Genomic DNA, 20,827 nt, shown 5'->3' with positions numbered 1-20,827 from the left:
GTATATATACATATATATATATATATATATATATATATATATATATATATATATATATATATATATATATATATATATATATATATACATATATACATATATATATACATATATATATATACATATATACAGTATTGGACAAAACATTTGCAACCAACATCGAACAATGCTAAAAAGTGTTCCTAATTTTAAATGTCTTAAAAACGAAACGAACTGTACTACCACAGCAAACAGTTCAGGAGTCTGGAGTCATAGCATGCCATAACATGAGCAATCAGCTGACAGGTGACAGAACACAGGCAGAATTTCGTTGACAAGTGCCATTTTGCAGCGGACAAAACAAGTGCAACTTTTTTGGTTTGTTTCATTTTCTTAAGTCTGGTCTGTGTTAACGTCACGGAAGTTTTTTAATAATTAAAGGAAGTATCCAGAAGTTTCCAGAAGCATGCAGAAGCTTCCAGAAGTTTCCAGAAGAAGCATGCAGAAGCTTCCAGAAGTTTCCAGAAGAAGCATCTGGAAGCATCCAGTAGCATCAAGAAATACCCAGAAACATTCAGAAGCATCCAGAAGCTTCCAGAAACATCAAAAAGAAGCATCTAGAATCTTCCAGAACAGGTTCACACAGGTTCATTTTACTATATAAGAGACATGTAAATCGACATATAATTCAGTCAGTATATGGAAGTCAATCAGTCAGTATTATCAAGACAGTTTATCGAAGTGAGTTTTATCAAAGTGTTTTATCGAAGAACATCAATACAAGAAGTGAAATACAACAAGTGTTTCATTACATCAATACAGTCCACATCCAACCAAGACATTGTGTTCCACAGAGCATTATTGTATCATCACAAGGTAAATGTAACACCGTAAACCTTGAGAAGCGTGATTATTTATTTTTATCATTTTTATGACTTCAAGTGCAAATATGGCTTCCGACAGTCTTGGATTGGAACTAAGAAAGAAAATTATTGACGATTACGTAAGTGGAATGTCACAAAAAAGTATTTGTGATAAATATCGCGTGAAAAAGTGGACCGTATCAAGACTATGTTCCAAATATCGTTCTACAGGGTAGTTGGCAGCAGATAACAAAGGTGGAAGACCGCGTTCCACCACTTCTAGAGAGGATTCTATGATCGTCAGATCTGTCAAGAAGGATCCCTGGATATCATCAGTCGAGATACAAAAGCAATTAGAGCTGCCTGTATAGGACCGAACAATCAGACGAAGTGCTGTAGAAGCCGGATTGTTTGATGCCCTTGATGCCCTGCAAAGAAACCGCTGATTTCACTAAAAAACCAGAAGAAAAGACTCCTGTTTGCTACATCTCATATTGACTGGAATGTGCAGAAATGGCGAACTGTCCTGTTCAGTGATGAATCGAAGTTCAACATCATTGGGAGCGATGGCATTTGCCATGTACGTCGACCCGCCGGAAAACGCCTTCGATTTACGTTACTGCCATAAACCATGAAGCATGGTGGAGGTAATGTAATGGTCTGGGGGTGTTTTTCTGCAAACGGTCTAGTTCCAATACATCGAAACGATGGAATAATGGACCGTTTCATGTATAAAAATATCCTGAAAGATGTTATGTTACCTCATGCTGAATGGAATATGCCAATAAAATGGGTTTTTCAGCAAGACAACAATCCGAAACACAAAAGTAGTCAAGCAGTGGTTTCAAGACAACCACCTATCGGTGATGGATTGGCGGCCTCAATCTCTGGATCTCAACGTTATCGAGAACCTGTGGGAGATCGTCAACCACAGAATTAATTGTGAAGGTGTTCGTAATAAGGATCAACTGTTTAAACAAATCCAAAAGGCCTGGGCAGCGATTCCACAAAGTTTCATTGATCACCTGATCGAATCTATGCCTTGAAGATGCAAGGCTGTGATCAACAACAAAGGATTCGCCACGAAATATTGATAGTGAAATACAGCTTGATCAACATTTTGTCGAGTTGCACTTGTTTTGTATGGAAGGAAATCAACTTTTTTTAATACTTTTGATTAATTTATTAATTTTCGTGTACAAATGATGAACTTTGTGATAAATAAAACTTGAAGAACTTTGTCTCTAAACAGTTACATAGTTATTTCTCTAAATTGAAAAAATGCAGCACTTTTATATAAAGAAACTAAATTAGCATTATTTGGTTGCACTCGTTTTGTACAATACTGAATATATATATATATATATATATATATATATATATATATATATATATATATATATATATATATATATATATATATATAGCATACTTAGATAAGTCTGACATACTGAAATAGACAGTTGCCCGAGGCTTCAGTACATACTAAATAGGGAGAACAGGCAAGGAGTGCAGCTACATTGACTAAGTGTTTGGGGTGAGACAGCAATCTTTTTTTTCATTTTTCATTTTTTTTTTCATTTTTCCTTATTTTTTTGAAAAAGCTGCCCATTGACTATAGACTATTTCCCCATTGTTTTCAAACTAAGAAGATTCAGCGACTTTACTTACAAACCTCAAAATGATAGAGAATAACAAAAATTAATACTTATTTAGTAAACTATGGATAATATTCACAGTAATCGATCACTAAAAAACTCTTAACATTTGATTACTAAAAACACCCCAATCACCAAAAATACCACAGCTAAAAAAAGTATTAGTTCAAATAATAATTTTTTTTACAAAGATAATGATTTTAGCATGGAACAAACCTAATTCAAGCTTAAATATTTTTTTAATCAATTTATTTATGTTGAGAGGTATTGTTATAGGTTCAATTTTATGCATCAAAACACCGGGTTTATGTAACCAATAATTTATTTCTTTTAATTTAATTCATTTAATTCAATTCTTTTAATTCAATTCTTTATATCGAATTCTTTAAATTCATTTCTTTTTAATTCAATTCTTTTTAATTCAATTCTTTTTAATTCTATTAATTTAATTATTTTAATTCAATTATTTTAATTTAATTGTTAATACAAATTACCAACATAAATTCTTTTACCAACAAGCATTTATTCAACATGTTTAATTTTAGGTGACAATTTAGAGTGTACTTCAGTACTTGGTGACAACTTAGAGCATCCACATTCATTTATTTTATTTTCTTAAATCTGTTTAAAATTTGCAATTGTTTCTTTTATATATTATGTATTTGTATAAAGGCTGCAAGTAAAAACAAACAAAAAAAAATAATAATAATAATAACAAATTAAAAAGAATATGAAGCAGTCATAGTTGATCAATTTGACGAAAATAAAAATATAAGATATAAATGAAGTGACCATATTTGATCTCTCATCTTGAAATATATTACTTTATAAGAAGTTGGGAAAAAGATAGACTAATATGAAGTTTTGATCTTAAAAAACCCTTTGCGAAAACAAACTATATATAAAGCAACCATTGATAAAAAAATCATTGATCTTTCACTTTTCTTATTCATTTCTTTTAGTCCTGACAGAACAGAATTAGAGTTTTAAGTAATGAGCTTGGTTTTGAAAATAAAAATGGTTTAAAATCTTAATTGTTTTCTAAATAAGCATATTAAGTCCAAGCAAAGTCTAGTAAATATGTATAAAATAAAGTTACTTTACCTTTAATAAGTTTAAAGTAAAAGTTAAAAGTATACCTTAAGTTAATGATTATGTTAATGATTCTTTATAAGTAAAATTTAAAAATATACCTTATGTTAATTGACTCTTTCCAATATGACTTAGTATCATGATCAATATCATAAAAATGACTGCAACGAGCTAATAAAAATAAAAAAGTACAAAATGTTAATAAGACCAGTTACTTATACACAATTATAAATATTATTCAAATTATTCAGCATTTTAAAAACTGAGTAATTGAAATTGAATAAGAGCTAAGTTAGCAAAAAAATGCTTTTATACAAATAGGGGGGAAGGGGAAATTTTTGGGTTTAGAATTTTAAGCACTTTGACTGATCAACTAGCTTGCTATTGCTTTTTAGGAGTGAGCCTGGATATTTTTTTATGCAACATATTGAAATATAAATTTCAATATTTTATTTTATAATATTTAACTAAAAAAATAAACACTTGCTAAATTTGCACATTAAATTATACCTTTAAAGATTACATATTAAACTGTATTGATAGAAATGCAATCCTCTGACTGTATTTCTATCAATCAATGTCACAGAACTACTGGATCTGGGAACATCTATAACCAGAAAGCTTCTCTATATCTATAACTTCTCTTCAGGATTTTGCTTATCTTTTGCTTATCTTTCTCTTTCTTGGAAACGCTTTTATACTGTGTTTATCACTTATATTCATTGGTCCATTTTATACATAAACACTCCACGAACGAAATCTAGCCATGGAGGATAGAAATCCCATGGTCAAAATTGTTCTGACCTAGATTCCTGCTCTTCACTTTTAATACCTCCTATAGATCTCCTATATAGATTCAATATAGATCCTATATAGATTCTCTTTCACTTCCTAAAGATCAAATAGCCCCTCAGTGATTTAAGCGTTTAAATCATTGAGGGGCTATCCAATCCATAAATTTTTATTTATGATCAATAAGTAGTGTTAACCAATCAGGTACCCATAGTAATAGGTATCCATGATAGTTGATAGTAGTGCATGTTAATGTTAGTATAAAGTATAAATATTTAAATAGTTGAATAAAATAAAAATAAATAGTATAATATGTAAATAGTTGCTGCATTTATGTATAAAGTATAAACACAAATGATTAATTCCTTAAAATTTTTTTTAAAATGTTATTTATCTCCATAAAGCTAAGAGGACCACTAAAGCTGAGAAGTCTACTTTATTGTTGTTACAACACTCTCTCAACTCTTTAATTCTGAAAAACAAACCTTGACAAACAAGGTTGTTCCATGGAAAAACAGGTTGAGCGCAACACTACCAGGGATGCGGTGAGGATTGAACTAAGAATTCTCACTTTTGAAACAAGCACTACACCACTACCACATAATTGAAACAACTACCACTACACCACTACCATATAATTGACATATGTATATAATTTTTTTTTTGTGCACATTTATGCAGATAAAAGATAATCTCTTAAATACTATCAAACACAAAAATTTAAACAGCTGTTTTATTTCTTCTTGGCTCCCACATGTGTCATGTTTGCTTACAATTGCTTTCCAACCTCTCCTCTTTAGTTTAAATTGATTAGTAGATAAAACTAGTTAGTAGATTGTAATTATATTTCACAATTAATTTTGTGAAACATAAATGCTTCTAGTCTAGATCCAAGGCTAGATTTAGACAAAATATGGTAATTAAGGAGATGCTCTAGTATAAATGGGGCTCTGAAGATTTTCTCTAGAATTCAAAAAGGATAAGGATAACAACTAATGGATTTACAAAAAGTGTTTTTTTTTGGAGTATGGCTATAGTTGGATATTTCAATCCAAAAAATGTAACTTTAAAACATTTTTGGGGGTTTTGTACTGCTGACCCGCTGTACAGTGCCAACTTAAATCCTCTATGGTAGATACATGTTGCACACTATAACTTTAAAATGCTACTTTTATATATATATACAACCCTCGGAATTAGGAAAATTGAGGTCGGCAAATAATTTGCCGACCTCAATCTTTTAGAGGTCGGCATCAGGTTGGCAAAAATTATTTGATACAAAGGTCTAACCGTAAAACATAGAAACGAGGTCGGCAATTTTTTGCCGACCTCAAACACTTTCAGGTTGGCAGTTAGGTCGGCATTGCCGAATGCCGACCCTAATTCCGAGGTTTGTATATATATATATATATATATATATATATATATATATATATATATATATATATATATATATATATATATATATATAAATATATATATATAAAATATATATATATATATATATATATATATATATATATAGTCCTATAAATTGTTGCATTTGGGAGAACGGAAGGAAAAAAATGATTCTTATGCCAACAAATACGTCACTTTTAATTACCTTTGACTTTCGTCCAACATTTTTGTGTTGTCAGAAAGTTAAAATCATTAATTTAATTACAAATTTTTTTTTTTAAAAAGAACTGCAAAAACGCAAATTTAATTGACCAGAATGTTATTAAAAACATTCTGAATGTTTTAAAACATTTTGAATGATTTTAATAATATAAACAATGTTTGTATTTTTTTTAATAAAATGCTTTTATTTTTATTTTTTTTTAGTGTAAATCATGCACGGAGTGTTGCTACATCAACTATCTTATAGCCTGACTTGCAACGGAGTGTTGTTACATCGACTGACAAATAGCCTGACTCGCAAGGGAGTGCTGCTAATCGACTGAGGGTTTAGTTGGGGCAGGCAGTCTATCAAGTAATAAAAAATAAAATTTCGGTCTTGGATTTTAATTTTTACTTTTTGTTATGGGTTAAATATATATATATATATATATATATATATATATATATATATATATATATATATATATATATATATATATATATATATATATATATATATATATATATATATAAATAAATTAGTATATATTTATATATATAAATAATATATATATATATATATATATATATATATATATATATATATATATATATATATATATATATATATATATATATATATATATATATATATATAAATTAGTAAAAACACTTATCTAATTACTTTCTTTAACAAGTTGTTTTGCCATCAGTAGGTTTATCTTCCTGATGAACCTACTGATGGCGAAACAACTTGTTGAAGAAAAAAATTAGATAAGTGTTTTTACTAACTAATCATTGCTCTGTTTTTTAAGAACATTGAGCTATATATATATATATATATATATATATATATATATATATATATATATATATATATATATATATATATATATATATATATATATATGTATATGTATATGTATATGTATATGTATATGTATATGTATATGTATATGTATATGTATATGTATATGTATATGTATATGTATATATATATATATAAATTAGTAAGTAATATATATATATATATATATATATAAATTAGTAAGTATATAAATTAGAAAAAAATTAGATAAGTTTTTTTACTAACTAATCATTGCTCTGTTTTTTAAGAACATTGAGCTATATATATACTCTTGGTCGGTCATCTTTAATTTTTATCATAAAATGTAAATGTAATGTTTTTTTTTATTATTAACTCACAATACTGAAAAAAATCCGAAAAATTAAAAAAAAATTTCAACTTTTACAAATGATGAAACCAAAACCCTTAGTCGATGTAACAGCACTCCTCACATGTTCTACCTATTTGTCAGTTGATGCAGTAGCACTCCTCACATGTTCTACCTATATGTCAGTCTATGTAGCAACACTCCTTGCATGTTCTACCAATTTGTCAGTCAATGTATGCAAACAGTAAAAAAATAAAAAGATTCAGAATGTTTTAATTTTCATTAAAAAAATTAAAATTATTCTAGCCTAATAAGTTTGTATTTTTGTTTTTTTAAAAAAAATGATAATTTAATTAGTTTTCTAAACTAAATTTAATGGTTTTTACATAGTGTTCTCGATTTTGTCATTTTTAAAGACAAAGAGCTGATAAAAGCTATTATTGAGCAGTAAATTTGATGCATTTTTTTATGAGCAGTAAATTTGGAGCCTTTACTATAGGAATATGAATGTACAAAGTACATACATACATACATAGTAAAGGCTCTAAATTTACTGCTATCATAGAAAAATGCATCATATTCAAAAAAAAATGCATCATAATAAAATAAAAATATATAGAGATATGTACATTGTACATGTCTCTATATATTTTTACATATAATAAATTAAGAAAAAACATTAACACACACATATATAAAAAAAAAAAAAGATGGGTTTTTTGATTGGGATTTTGAGATATGAATTATGAGGTATTAAAGTCTCAATGTAATTTTATATGTAATAAAATAAGAAAAAACATTAATGCAAAGATTTACCTCCTCCTTTAAAAATAAAACTTTTATTTCCGCGCTGCCAACTCATATGATCAAAGCCAGCTAATGTTGTATCAACACGAACTGATGCGCCTAAATGAACAAATATATAACTACATAATAAATATATAACCAGAGTTGTTAACAAGGCCAAAAGTAGCAAGGCCAAGGCCAAAAGTTACAAGGCCAAGGCCAAAAGTTACAAGGGCAAGGCCAAGAGTTTTAAGGTCAAGGCCAAGATTAGGAGTTTCAAGGCCAAGGCCTACGCAAACATTTTCAAGACCAAACACTTCAATTTTTGCCTTACGTTAAGGCCAATTATTAACAAAACTGTAAGTAGCAAGTGCTGTGACAATAAAACTACATTTTGTAATAATAGACCAAGGTTATGCGCAGAATTCAACAAAATCAATAAGAAAATGTCTTTTTTTTCAGGCCAAGGCCAAAACAATCAAGGCCATGGCCAGAATTTCAAAGGCCAAGGCCTCAATTTTTGGCCTTAAGGCCAGGCCAAGAGCCAAGGACTAACAACTCTGTATATAACTACATGTACATTTTTTTTATATCTTACGAGTTATTTACTGTTTTAAAAATAAAAATAAAAGATTGAATACAAATGTAAAGACATTTTATAAATTTAAAAAGACATTTAGTTAAAAGTTTATAGTAAAAAATCTGCACCTCCCCTCTAAAATAAACAAACAAGAAAAAACAATACTTAGGGTTTGTTTAGTGTGAACTTGTGCAATTTGGACAGGTTTCTATAATATAATTTTTTAATTTAAATATGAGAGTATGGAAGAGCTGAAACAACCTTTTACGACCAAATGCCCGTCAGATGTAACCTGTTTTACATATCCTGAATATTTTTATTGTGATACTACTCAGTGATTATGCATTTAAAAAATCTGGAAAACATTTGCCAAAAAATTATGGAATTTAGTTCCCTTAAAAAAAAAAAAATTCCCTTTAAAAAGAAAAAAATTTCTAAAAAGATAATCCCTTACTAAGAAGATTTTCATGCAAGGTTTACTTCTCTCTTGTTCACAATTAAATTAAAGGTTTTATTACCAGAGTTTTACATCTCTCATATAAGTTGCCTTCACCACAGCTGAAGAGCCTCACGTGTCCTAATTTAAATTTCTCATTAAGTTGCCTTCATCACAGCTGAAGAGCTTCACCTGTCCTAATTTAGGATCAGATTAATGTCTTGACCAAGACATTAAATAATTTTAAAAAATTCTAAACTTTGACCAGACAAATGGGAAGAAAAGACAAATTTAGTGTACAAGAAACAGCTTTGTCAGTTACATTTAGATTCTTTGAAGTAATTAAGGTATGGAGATTGTGAACAGTTGCTTTTTTTTTGATAAAGTCACAAATATTAGAACCAAGTATTTGACCGCATTTTGAGCAAAATAAATTCACTTTTTTTAATACAATCAGTTACTTCATAGGTAGAAGCAATATTTTCTGAGTTAACATCTTATTTTGTTAGACAAGATTAACCACAAATCACTTCAATTTTTGATACACTTTAATGTGTAGAAGTGGGGAAGGCACTATTTTTTAATTTAAACAAATTTTTCTAAAAAACATAGATACTAAAAACATAGATATTAATAACATAGATATTAAAAACATAGATAATAAAAAAATAGATTTTATTCCTCTGCTTTATCTCTATTTATTGTAATTTAGTCAATCAAAATAAAAAAGTCAAATAAAATGTCATTTTTTAAATCATAAAGAAAGTCATTTTTTTTAAAATCCAGGTTTTATCAGATTTACTTCTGGTTCAAAATCTTTTTCATGATATTTTGTTGAGATATTTTGTTGAGAAATTTTGTTGAGATATTTTGTTGAGATATTTTGTGGAGATATTTTGAGATATTTTGTGGAGATATTTTGAGATATTTTGTGGAGAAAAGGTAATAATAATGAAGGGCTAGTAGCGACTATTTTTAAAACTCAGAATCTTTTAGTTACAAAACATTCTGAGGGTACAAACATTATAAATAAGTATATAAGAGCCACCCTAACTTATAGTCAATGAAATAACAATAAGTTAAGTAAACTTTATGATCAACTAACCAAAACCCAATATTGTGTGACTCATTCAAGCAAGTTCTAATCTTTTACACACACACACACACACACACACACACACACACACACACACACACACACACGCAAATATTTCTTTTTTTCTTTCATGAACAATTAAAAAGAAAAAGAAAAAATACAAATACAACATTCTTTTTGAGTTACTAGCCATTATGTTAACACTTACTGTTAGGACTCCAAGTGCTAAAATAATTTCTCTAAACAGTTTTTAAAGAACACAAAATATTTGGATAAAAAAGAGTATAAAATTTTGTAAATAAGGGTGTCCAAATCAAGTCTGAAAAACAAACTTTAAAGTTACTGAAATGTTTTTGAATATTATTTTAAAATATTTTTTGGGATTACATAAATTGGGTATATATAAATAAATGTTTTAATTGTTACAAAATAATATATTGTAATTATTATACAGCAAATAAAATTTGATTCCATCTTGTTTAAAAAATACAAGTGTATTTTTTAAACATCATAGTCAGGACTTCAATCCATTCACTTCATCCAATATATTTTAATCATAATTTTTGTTAGTCCACCAAAGTGAAATATAACGAATGTTGTCAAAACGTAAAAAAATTCAAAATTTTTTTTATATATATTTTAAGAAATATTTTTATAGTGCAGTCAATTGGTGCAAAACTTTATGATATTAGGGTAAAAGCATGAAACTTGGTGAGTTTGTTGATAAGGTTGAAACATTCATTTTAAGACTCAGACCCACTTTCATAACCTCCACACAAGGTCTCCAAGGAAACTAGCATCTGTCCATAGCAACAAAACTTTATTATTTTAAAATCTAATAACTTATACACTAGTCAAAAGCTCAATAAAAATGAAGCAAAAAACACAAAAACACTAATTTTATATGAAATATAAAATTAGTTTATTTATTTTTTTCTTTATAAAAAGAACTTTGATAGGATGATCAAACCCATAAATTCATACAAAATTAAATAACTCCTTAATTTTTTATGTAATTTAAATGAGTTTTATATGAAATTTTATATAAATCATATAATTTAGAATATAAAATAGAAAAATATAGCAAGTAAAATGGTTCCAAGGCATTTAATTGCAAATTTATTTAGATCTTCATTAATAGACTGGAACTTGTGGAATGAAGCCTTGGTTTTTGCCAGTACCGAACCATATCTATAATTTTTCTAACAGTAGCTTATGAAAAAGTTTTAAACCTAAAATTAAAAAAATATATTCATGAAAATATGTTCATGTTCATGTGACATTTAAAAATAATTTCTATTAAAAATCACATGAATATATTTTTCTTATTTTAGGTTTAGGAATTTCATGAAGTAACACAACAAATCAAAAGATTTGTTGTCCTACTATATGAAAGTCTTATTTTATTATCTTGAAAGTTTTTTTGTTTTTTTTTAATTTTACTACTGACCTGACAAATTTTTACAGTAGTGTAAATGAAACCTATTTTGATAAAAAGGTTGTTATGATGACTAGATGCCATAACCACTATGCAAAATGCTTTTTTGCATAGTACTTATGGCATCCAGACTGGACACAATTATTGTTTAAGAACCCATTATTGCCTAATCCATGAGAGTGGGGTTCGATTATGGAAGGATATATTTACAAAATTGCTTAAACAACGATTACAGAAGCTTCCAAAATATGAAATAAACTTATACAATGTGGCTACAAAATAGAGAAAGGGGTCATCCATAAATCATGTCATGCTTTAGGGGGAAGAAGGTAATGTTTTTGTGATGACTCATACAGAACTTGTTACCAATTAGCAACAATGTTTTGACAAGGGGGTGAGGTGGGGTTGGAGAGGGTCTAAAATAATCAAAAGTTGCATGACATATTTTGTAGACAACCCCAAAAGCTGTAAAGGTCTTTGTAAATGTGTAAAAGCATTACTTCCATGTAACATGCTTTGCAAATGTGGCGGTGATTGTGAGTGATGAATTCATAATTTATTAAAAGTTTTAAATATGACAGGTTTGTAAAATTTTAAGGGGTAACTTTTGATATATAACATAGTGTTTTTAACTAATTATTGAATATTAAAATTGAATATTTTAGTATTATTCTGAAAACTTTTTTCGAAACTTTTATTATTATTATCATTTTTATAAGGTTAAACTAATTTTGTCATAAGCACATGTAAGAATAACTTAAAGATACGATTTTGTACAAAAGTATAACGCTTCAACCCCTAATTTTTAAGTTTAAAAAAACCCTGATAATTGTTAATAATTTATTTTTAACATAGAGTGTTTTTACATTTTTTGTTGATTTACTTTTGTTGATGCATGAGTGTCACTAAAAAAAAAATTGTTGCTACAGACATGATCCAATTACCACAGAGACAGGTAGAGCCATTTTGAAAGTGGGTCTGAGTTTTAAAATGAGTATTTCTATATTGTCAATGTGTAGGCCAAGTATTATACTTTTAACCAAAATAGCACAAAACATATAAATTTGTTACCAATTGACTGCACTATTATATAAATTTACAAATTTAAAACTAACCACTCTTCCATATTTTGTAGCTATCACTAGGACACATTCTTGATATCAATGGAACTAAAAGGTTAACATATAATAACAATAAACAAAAATCATAACACGCACACATATATATATATGTAATTTATGCATATATATATATATATATATATATATATATATATATATATATATATATATATAAACATATATATATATATATTTTAATTCCTTTTCGATTTATTTTAATATTTAATTTTTATTTTAACCGCTTATTTTAATAGTATACATATATATTTATAGAAATATAAAATAGATAAAGTAATCGAGAATTAAACTAACCCCAGCTTAAAAATTCCCACTTCATTTCAACATAAAAATCATCTGCCTAAAAGTAAATTTATAATTTATTTTAACATAAAAATTTACTAAACTCTCACAAAAATTATATTAAACATGAAGAAAATCCAAAAACAACTTACAAAGTTTAATAATCAAAAAATTTTACATTAAAAAAAGTCTTATTAATTTATTTAAAGCAATCATTGTTTTTATCAGTCAACAAATTATACAAAAAACAAAACAAACAACAATGGATTAGATATAGTTCATGAAAAATAAACATTTTGTTAAAAAGCATATTAGCCAACTCAAAAGTTAAAAAACATAACTGTCAGAGTTTTGTTTATTATATGATGTAAAGACTTGCACAACAAAACATCATAACAAAAACCTTGATATATTTATGTACACTAATCAAGCCTTGGTGGGAAGCTAGAGTTTAAGCTCTTGCTTCCTGCCTTTGTCATTATACTTACAAACATCAGGCATGGATATTGCAATCACATTTGGTATGGTAAAAAATACTAACAAAAATCTTTTTAAATTACAAAGTTTTCAGAAGGTTTATGAGGCATTTTTACGATAATAATTATATTATCATCAATATGTATCAATACAACTAAAAACTTCAAATTCAATCTTTATAATAATTTCTATTATTATTATTACTAGTAAGTTAAATTATTTTTTTAAACAATAAAATTACTTAAATTACTAATAATATAAATTATAAAATCATAAAAATACTAATTAAAAATACATTTTGCTACTAATTGTTAACATACCTCTTCTAATAACTCAAGAATCTCAGTAATACCACCAGACTTTAGAGTAAATTGTTGATACTCACGATGCTGTATAATAAGAGATAGTAGGTCAGGATCACCAGTTCCAACAGCTTCTTGAGTTGCTGTATAGAGAAAAAAAGTTTGCAAAACAGAGAAACGTGTAATAATATTAATCAGATGATAATGATAATATTTAACAATTGCTTTAATTTGTATTTGGTTCCACTTAAAATAAGAAATGAGAAAAAAATTTAACAAAATGATTTATATAAAAAATCTATTAACAAAATTTAAAATAAAAACAATTTTCTGCACAATACAAAAATGTATAGATATAAAACTGTAAATGCAGTATGTATAAAATACTAACACTTACCATTCCAACCCTGCTTATCAGTTGCTGATGCATCACATTTGTGATTAAGTAAAATCTTTACTGCATCAGTATGACCTAATGCTATAGCAAGCAAGAGAGGTGTTCTTCCATGCGGGTCAACAGCTTCATGATTATACTTTAAATATATATATATATATATATATATATATATATATATATATATATATATATATATATATATATATATATACATATATATATATATATATATATATATATATATATATATATATATATATATATATACATATATATATATATATATATATATATATATATATATATATTATTTATACATATATATACATATATACATATATATATATATATATACATATATACATATATATATATATATATATACATATATACATATATATATATATATATATATATATATATATATATATATAATATATATATATATATATATATATATATATATATATATATATATATATATATTATTTATACATATATATACATATATACATATATATATATAAATATATACATATATATATATACATATATATATATTATATATATATATACATATTTATATATATACATATTTATATATATACATATATTTACATATATATATATATATATATATATATATATATATATATATATATATATATATATATATATATATATATATATATATATATATATATATATATATATATATATATATATGTATACATATATATATTGTTTTTTTTTTTAAATTGGTTTACTTTTATAGCAACTTTTTTTTTCTTCCTTTTTTATTTTTTAACTAAAAATTCAATTACTTGTAAATGTATATCAAGGCTGCATCTAGCTAATTGCTTGTTTTTTTATATGAAAAAAGTACTTTATATTAGATGGCAAAAACAAAAAAAGTTTTCAAAGCTAATATACTCAATGAAAGTATCTAAAAAAACACACAATATCGAATTTTAGTTATATCATAAAACAAAAATCTAAGCTAGAAAATTCTAAATTAGACTAACATCAAAAAACAGAATGGCATAATTTGATTTCTTCCCAAATACCTAGTTTAAGCAAAAGTACCTAGTTTAAGCAAACTCATCTCCAGTACTTTTTCATGCGTTTCCTTCAAGACGGATTTATGACAGTATTTAAAAAAAAAAATGTGCCAAACAGTATTTTTATTTTGAAACTAAATTTTGATCAGACATTCTGTCAGGATCTTATAAAAATTTATTCAACCTCTGAGTTATGTATACAAAATATAAAAAGAAGTGGTGATAGAATACCACCTTGAAACACACCATTTATAACTCCGAAACTAATTAACCTTGTTTCCTGTTATCAAATAGACATTAGTTAGTAACTATACCAAAATGCAAACAAATAATTTTTTTTCATATACCTTTATCTAGTAATTTGCAGAATAATAACCAGCTGAGTTGGGCTGAAATATGTTCGATCAAATACAAATACGTCAGTTTTAGATTTCCAAATACAAATTCAAATACAAATATATCCAATGGGCATTTTCCAAATACAAACATTTATAACTTAGGTTAAGAAAAATTATAAAGATTTTTCAAGACTTGGCCTGGGCATATACATTCGTAAGAATTTATTCAACTGTTGGAAAACTAGGTCTGAATCCACAGACTATTCTTTTATGTACGCTCGTTTATAAATAGACTGGAACTCTTTTTGTGATTTTCTTCATGATAACCCTTGGGTAGAAATCTTTCGTCTTCCTGCTGACATGCGCTTCTCATGTAACTTCTTGGATTCAGGCTGACATGGAATCTTTTATTTCCTTTCAACAATTCTAAGTCAACCCTCACTTTTCCCAATGGTTTTTATCTCATTGTGCTGTTGCAATTTCTAGCAATAGTAAACAGACGTCTGTTTACTTTTGCTAAAAACCATTTAAAAAGAGTTTGTCTAACGTCAAAGTCTGCTATTGTAAGGTCACAAAATCTCATTTTTATCTCAAAAATTAGGCTCCTGGACTTCTGGAGAATCTTTAACAGTGTCTATAATAAGGGCAAAACTGTTATTCCAACTCTCTTGCATGATTCAGATTTTGTTATCTCACCTAAAGACAAAGCTGAATTGTTTGCTAAGAATTTCTCATCAATATCATCTCTTGATTCCGCTAATCACATCCTACCTGATAAACCCGACAAACAGGTTGATTTATTGCTTAACATTCATATCACTCCAGCTTCTATACCTAAAGTGATTTCCCGTTTCAACTCTTCTACATCACCTCCGGAGCTGTCCTCTTTACTTTCAAAATAATTTAACAAGTGCTTATTAGAGTTTTGTTTACCACCCTGCTTGAAAACGGTATCTGCTATCCCTATTTTCAAAAAACTATCATACCATAAGTCTTCTTACTACTATTATCATAAGCAAGGTTATTGAGTCTTTAATTAACAAACATTTTATCTCTCATCTTGAATCTAATAACTTACTTTCTGACCGTCAATATGGATTTCAATCTTCTCGTTCTACTGTTGATTTGTTAACGGTAATAACTGATAAGTTTTATCATGAATTAGATAAATGTGCAGACATAAAGGCTATTGCTCTTGACATTTCTAAACCCTTTGATAAAGTTTAGCATGCTGGTCTTCTCCATAAGGTTTTTATCTTATGGTATATCAGGTAACACCTTTAAGATTATTGAATCCTTCCTTACCAATCGTAGTATAAAAGTTGTCCAGCTAACTGTTATCACAATAATCTAGGTTTTCCTATATTTATGAATGGTAATGTACTCGATGAGTCATATGCCTTTTGTCTTCTAGGATTAACTCTTCCAAACTTTCTTGGAAACCATATATAAAATCCATTGGAAAATTAGTATCTGATTGCATCTCTTTATCATGCTTGCCACTTTCTTACTTCAGATTCTATTCTTTATTTCTATAAATCTCTAATCCATCTTTGTAAAGAATACTGTTGCTGTATCTGGAGCAGATCTTCAAATGATACCCTTTCTCTTTTAGACAAAGTGCAAAATGCATTGTAAACATAGTTGGACCTGCTTTTGCAGCTAACCTTCAACCACTGTCACATGGTTATAACATTGCTACTCTTTCTCCTTTCAATTAATACTATAACAGACGCTGCTCTAAAGAGCTAGCGCCTTTTCTGCCATTTACTAAAATTCATTGTCATGTTACTTGTCATTCAATTAAGTCTCACCCCTTTATTGTAACTGTTCTTAAGTGCTTCAAAAATTCTCACTCATTTAGTTTTTTTCCCCGAACACCAGTTCTTTGGAATTTGCTCCCTTCTTCTTGTTTCCCTGATTCATATAATTTGCACCCTTTTAAGTTGTCTGTTAATTGTTATCTTTATTGTTTTATAAACTTCATCTTTACTCTTCCAGTAACTTCCAACTCTAATAGTGGTTGCTTGCGATCTTGTTGGAAATAAAGATGTTCAAAAAAAAAAAGATAATAATGATAAAATGGTCTATTATATAGACCATTTGCAAATACATTTTAATCAAATATAAATACAAATATTTATGAAATTTTTTTATCAAATACAATACGAATACAAGTATGCTAAATTAGCCTATTTTTACCAAATACAAACACAAGTACAATATGTATTTGACCCCAACCCTGTTAACTAGTAATTAACACTATCAAATGCTTTATTAAAATCTAACGTTTATTAATTTTTAGAAATTTTTTCTACCCACCCCAAGGTTATTAAGAGCCCCCATTTACATCTTAAAACTAAAAAAAAAAATCAGCAAAAATATATATCATTTACTGTGAAGAATTAAAACTATCAGTCTTTAAATCAGGCTTTAAAAATTATCAACCTCAAAAAATCTTGTACCTTTTGCAAATTTCAATTTGTCAAAAACTTGGTTTTGTTTATTTTTACCATTGTATAAAACTTATATAAGCATATTGAAATCAAACTTATTGAAATTATAATGAAGCAGTAGTTAAAAAATGTGCATTTGACTGCAAGCCACACTAGAATTAAATTGTGTTCTAATAAAAAATTCCTAACCACTTATTAGATCTGGAATAAAATTTCCCTTTCCTTCTTTTGTCTCCCCTTTCCCCCTTTTTTATCTAATTCCCTCCTCCCTTGTATTAAGCACTCAAGAGTAGTTGTGAACAGCTTTTTTCAAACAATTTTTTTTTTTTTGAGTGTTTTGTTTTAAGTTGGTGATCATATGGATTTTCTGCAATATAACACTTTTAAATACTTTTGTCATAATAGCTATATCTCTATATTAGCTATATCTCTATAGTAGCTCATATCTCTTAAACCAGCCATTTTTGATTTCACTTGTGGAATAACTGTGGCTTCATAAAACTTAGAAGGTAAATAAGTGTACTTTGTTTCTTTGCTCATTATTTTATACTTGTTATTTGTTATTTTACATTTGTAAGCCCCATGCCTTGCAAAATAGGCTTAAAGGTTTATGAGGGGGATGGGATAACAGGTTGGTAGTCGCCCTCCTCCTAAACTCAATTTATACACTATTAGTATATATTATAAAGGGATAATAATTAATTAATTTTTATATTGTTTCTATATGTAATCATTTTAATGAAGATTAAACTAATTATATGAATAAAAAAATTTATTACTAGAGTGTGTTATACTACTACTCCTACATACACTCTGAATCTAAAATACATCTTTTATACTTAACAATTGTCTGGAAACAAATTTTAATAACTTTTGAGTATAAAAATTACCAAATTCATTTCTAAATTCATAAATTTGTTTAGTGCATTTGTTTAGCGCAAAGATTGTTCAGTAACTTCTCCTACTATTTTGGTACGCCCTATATCTAAAGACCAAAGTAATTTTCTAGCCCACTCTTACACCTATCTTTTGATACCAAGTTATTGGGATTTAGATAAGAATTGACAAAGATATAACAATTTACGTATAAAGAAAATTTTTTTTGACCAACAAATTCATATACCAAAAATTTTTTACTAAAAACATCATAACTTTTTGTTGAATTGTTCGATTTTTATAATTTTTTTCACCTTTAAAATACTGTACTGAAGGGCTTTATAAATATATATTACATTCTAGTACTTGGTCAATTTAAAAAAATCATTCCACATATCTAGTCTATCTATGTTTATACATGTACCAATTCATAGATTTTTAAACCCCTTTGATGTTATATCAAATTTAAAATGCATTTAATGTTATATCTTTAAGCTAACATAAAGATTTAATGATAAAATTTAAAATTAGATTACTCATTAATTTCAGCTAAATTTAAATTACAATTTTTATATTTATAGTTTTGTTTTCATTAAGGAATACCTTGATGTTGCTTTAAATTCCAGACCTCACATTTTTATGTATTTTTCAAGTTGTTACTTGAAAAACACATAAAAAAGTGAGGTCTGGAAACTTTAATTTTCTAAACGTGGGTACTTTTAGAAAATTAAAGACATTTTAAATTTAAAATTTGTATACTTACTAGTTTTGACTTTAGTAAATTATCTAGTTCAACATTGTTGTTATTCCATACACACAAATGCAATGGGAATTTTTCTTTTATTTCTTTTTCATTTGTAAAAGGAAGAAGCAACTCAGCCATATTTCATGATTTTATTTGTTTTTATATGTACATATGTTAATTTACTCGAAGAAAAAAATGAATGTAATATTTAAAAATACTTATAAAATATCTTTAAATATTATAAACATCTATTGTTCAAGTGTTAAATTAAAAAACAACACCTAAATAACACAGTAAACACTTGAATGGTACAAAAATTCTTGCAAATATTATCTTTAATTAAATATTTAAGGCGATAATTATTACGGTCTTCTGAAAATATTTAGCTCACAATTCTGTCTTTAAAACAAATACCGGCCGATACTCAAAATTTTTGCTTTGTTTTTGTTTTTGTTTTGCGAAATTTTCTGCACATCATGTCGGGATAACAAAAAAAACCACACACTGATACTTTTTAGTAGTAACCTTCGTAGAAGTTTTCTCTGCGATGTGTTTCATAAATGATCAGTCTTTCTGCATTTCTTTATTCATTCTTGCTTTCTAACACACTGGCTTCTAACTTTCACTTTGATATCTTCTATTTCTCCATAATCTCTTTCTTCGGCTCATATAATCGTTATGGTGTTCCACAAAAGGAGAATACTGGCGTGTTTACGAGCTTGGGTACGAGGTAACTCCGCAAGGCACAAGCTTTAAGTAAATAAATCACAATATTTTTCTAAGACAGCCAAGTGATGCGTTGATGTAGAAAAAAACAAACAACTATTTTCAATTATACCAGAAAAATAGAACAAACTCTAGGCTATGAATTTGTTAGCCAAATAACAATCTTATATATGTATCCAGTGACAGAGAACCTCCGCAGGATGTCGCAGAGTAAATTGAAACTCCAAATAATGTTAAAAATAGCCTTTTGTTTATTTTCAACGATTGATCATTTTTTTGCACTAATTCCTAATGTTATTGCTGTTCAAAACTTAAATTGAAAGTTCAAGATACTTTATAATTATAAAAAAATATTTTTGACACTGTATTTTAATTTTAGACCAAAACTTTCATGGTTTGACAGTCTAAACAAAACTGGATCCTGGTTCCTAGATCCTCCCGGTTCGTTCATCATAAAAATCACGAGAAATTTGAATTTGATATAAATCTGGGCCTGTATTAGCTATAAATGAAAATCTCTCCGTGATATTGCCG

General features: G+C 27.1%; 1 protein-coding gene across 1 annotated transcript in view; it reads right to left on the bottom strand.

Annotated features, from left to right (window-relative positions):
• Positions 1–20,242, bottom strand: part of LOC100214929 (ankyrin repeat domain-containing protein 13A) — a 37,015-nt gene extending 16,773 nt beyond the window's left edge. Inside the window, exons 1-7 of the mRNA XM_065807596.1 lie at positions 19,586–20,242; positions 14,092–14,227; positions 13,713–13,837; positions 12,928–12,973; positions 12,610–12,663; positions 7,975–8,064; positions 3,694–3,763 (exon numbers count right to left, since the gene is read on the bottom strand). Coding sequence (XP_065663668.1) covers positions 3,694–3,763; positions 7,975–8,064; positions 12,610–12,663; positions 12,928–12,973; positions 13,713–13,837; positions 14,092–14,227; positions 19,586–19,705 — 641 coding nt within the window. The 5' untranslated portion in view covers positions 19,706–20,242. The remainder of the gene's footprint in view (positions 1–3,693; positions 3,764–7,974; positions 8,065–12,609; positions 12,664–12,927; positions 12,974–13,712; positions 13,838–14,091; positions 14,228–19,585) is intronic.
• Positions 20,243–20,827: the final 585 nt, after the last annotated feature.

The sequence above is a fragment of the Hydra vulgaris genome, chromosome 10 (genome assembly GCF_038396675.1).
Source record: "Hydra vulgaris chromosome 10, alternate assembly HydraT2T_AEP".
Taxonomy (NCBI): domain Eukaryota; kingdom Metazoa; phylum Cnidaria; class Hydrozoa; order Anthoathecata; family Hydridae; genus Hydra; species Hydra vulgaris.
This window is presented reverse-complemented; position numbering and strand designations above follow the sequence as displayed.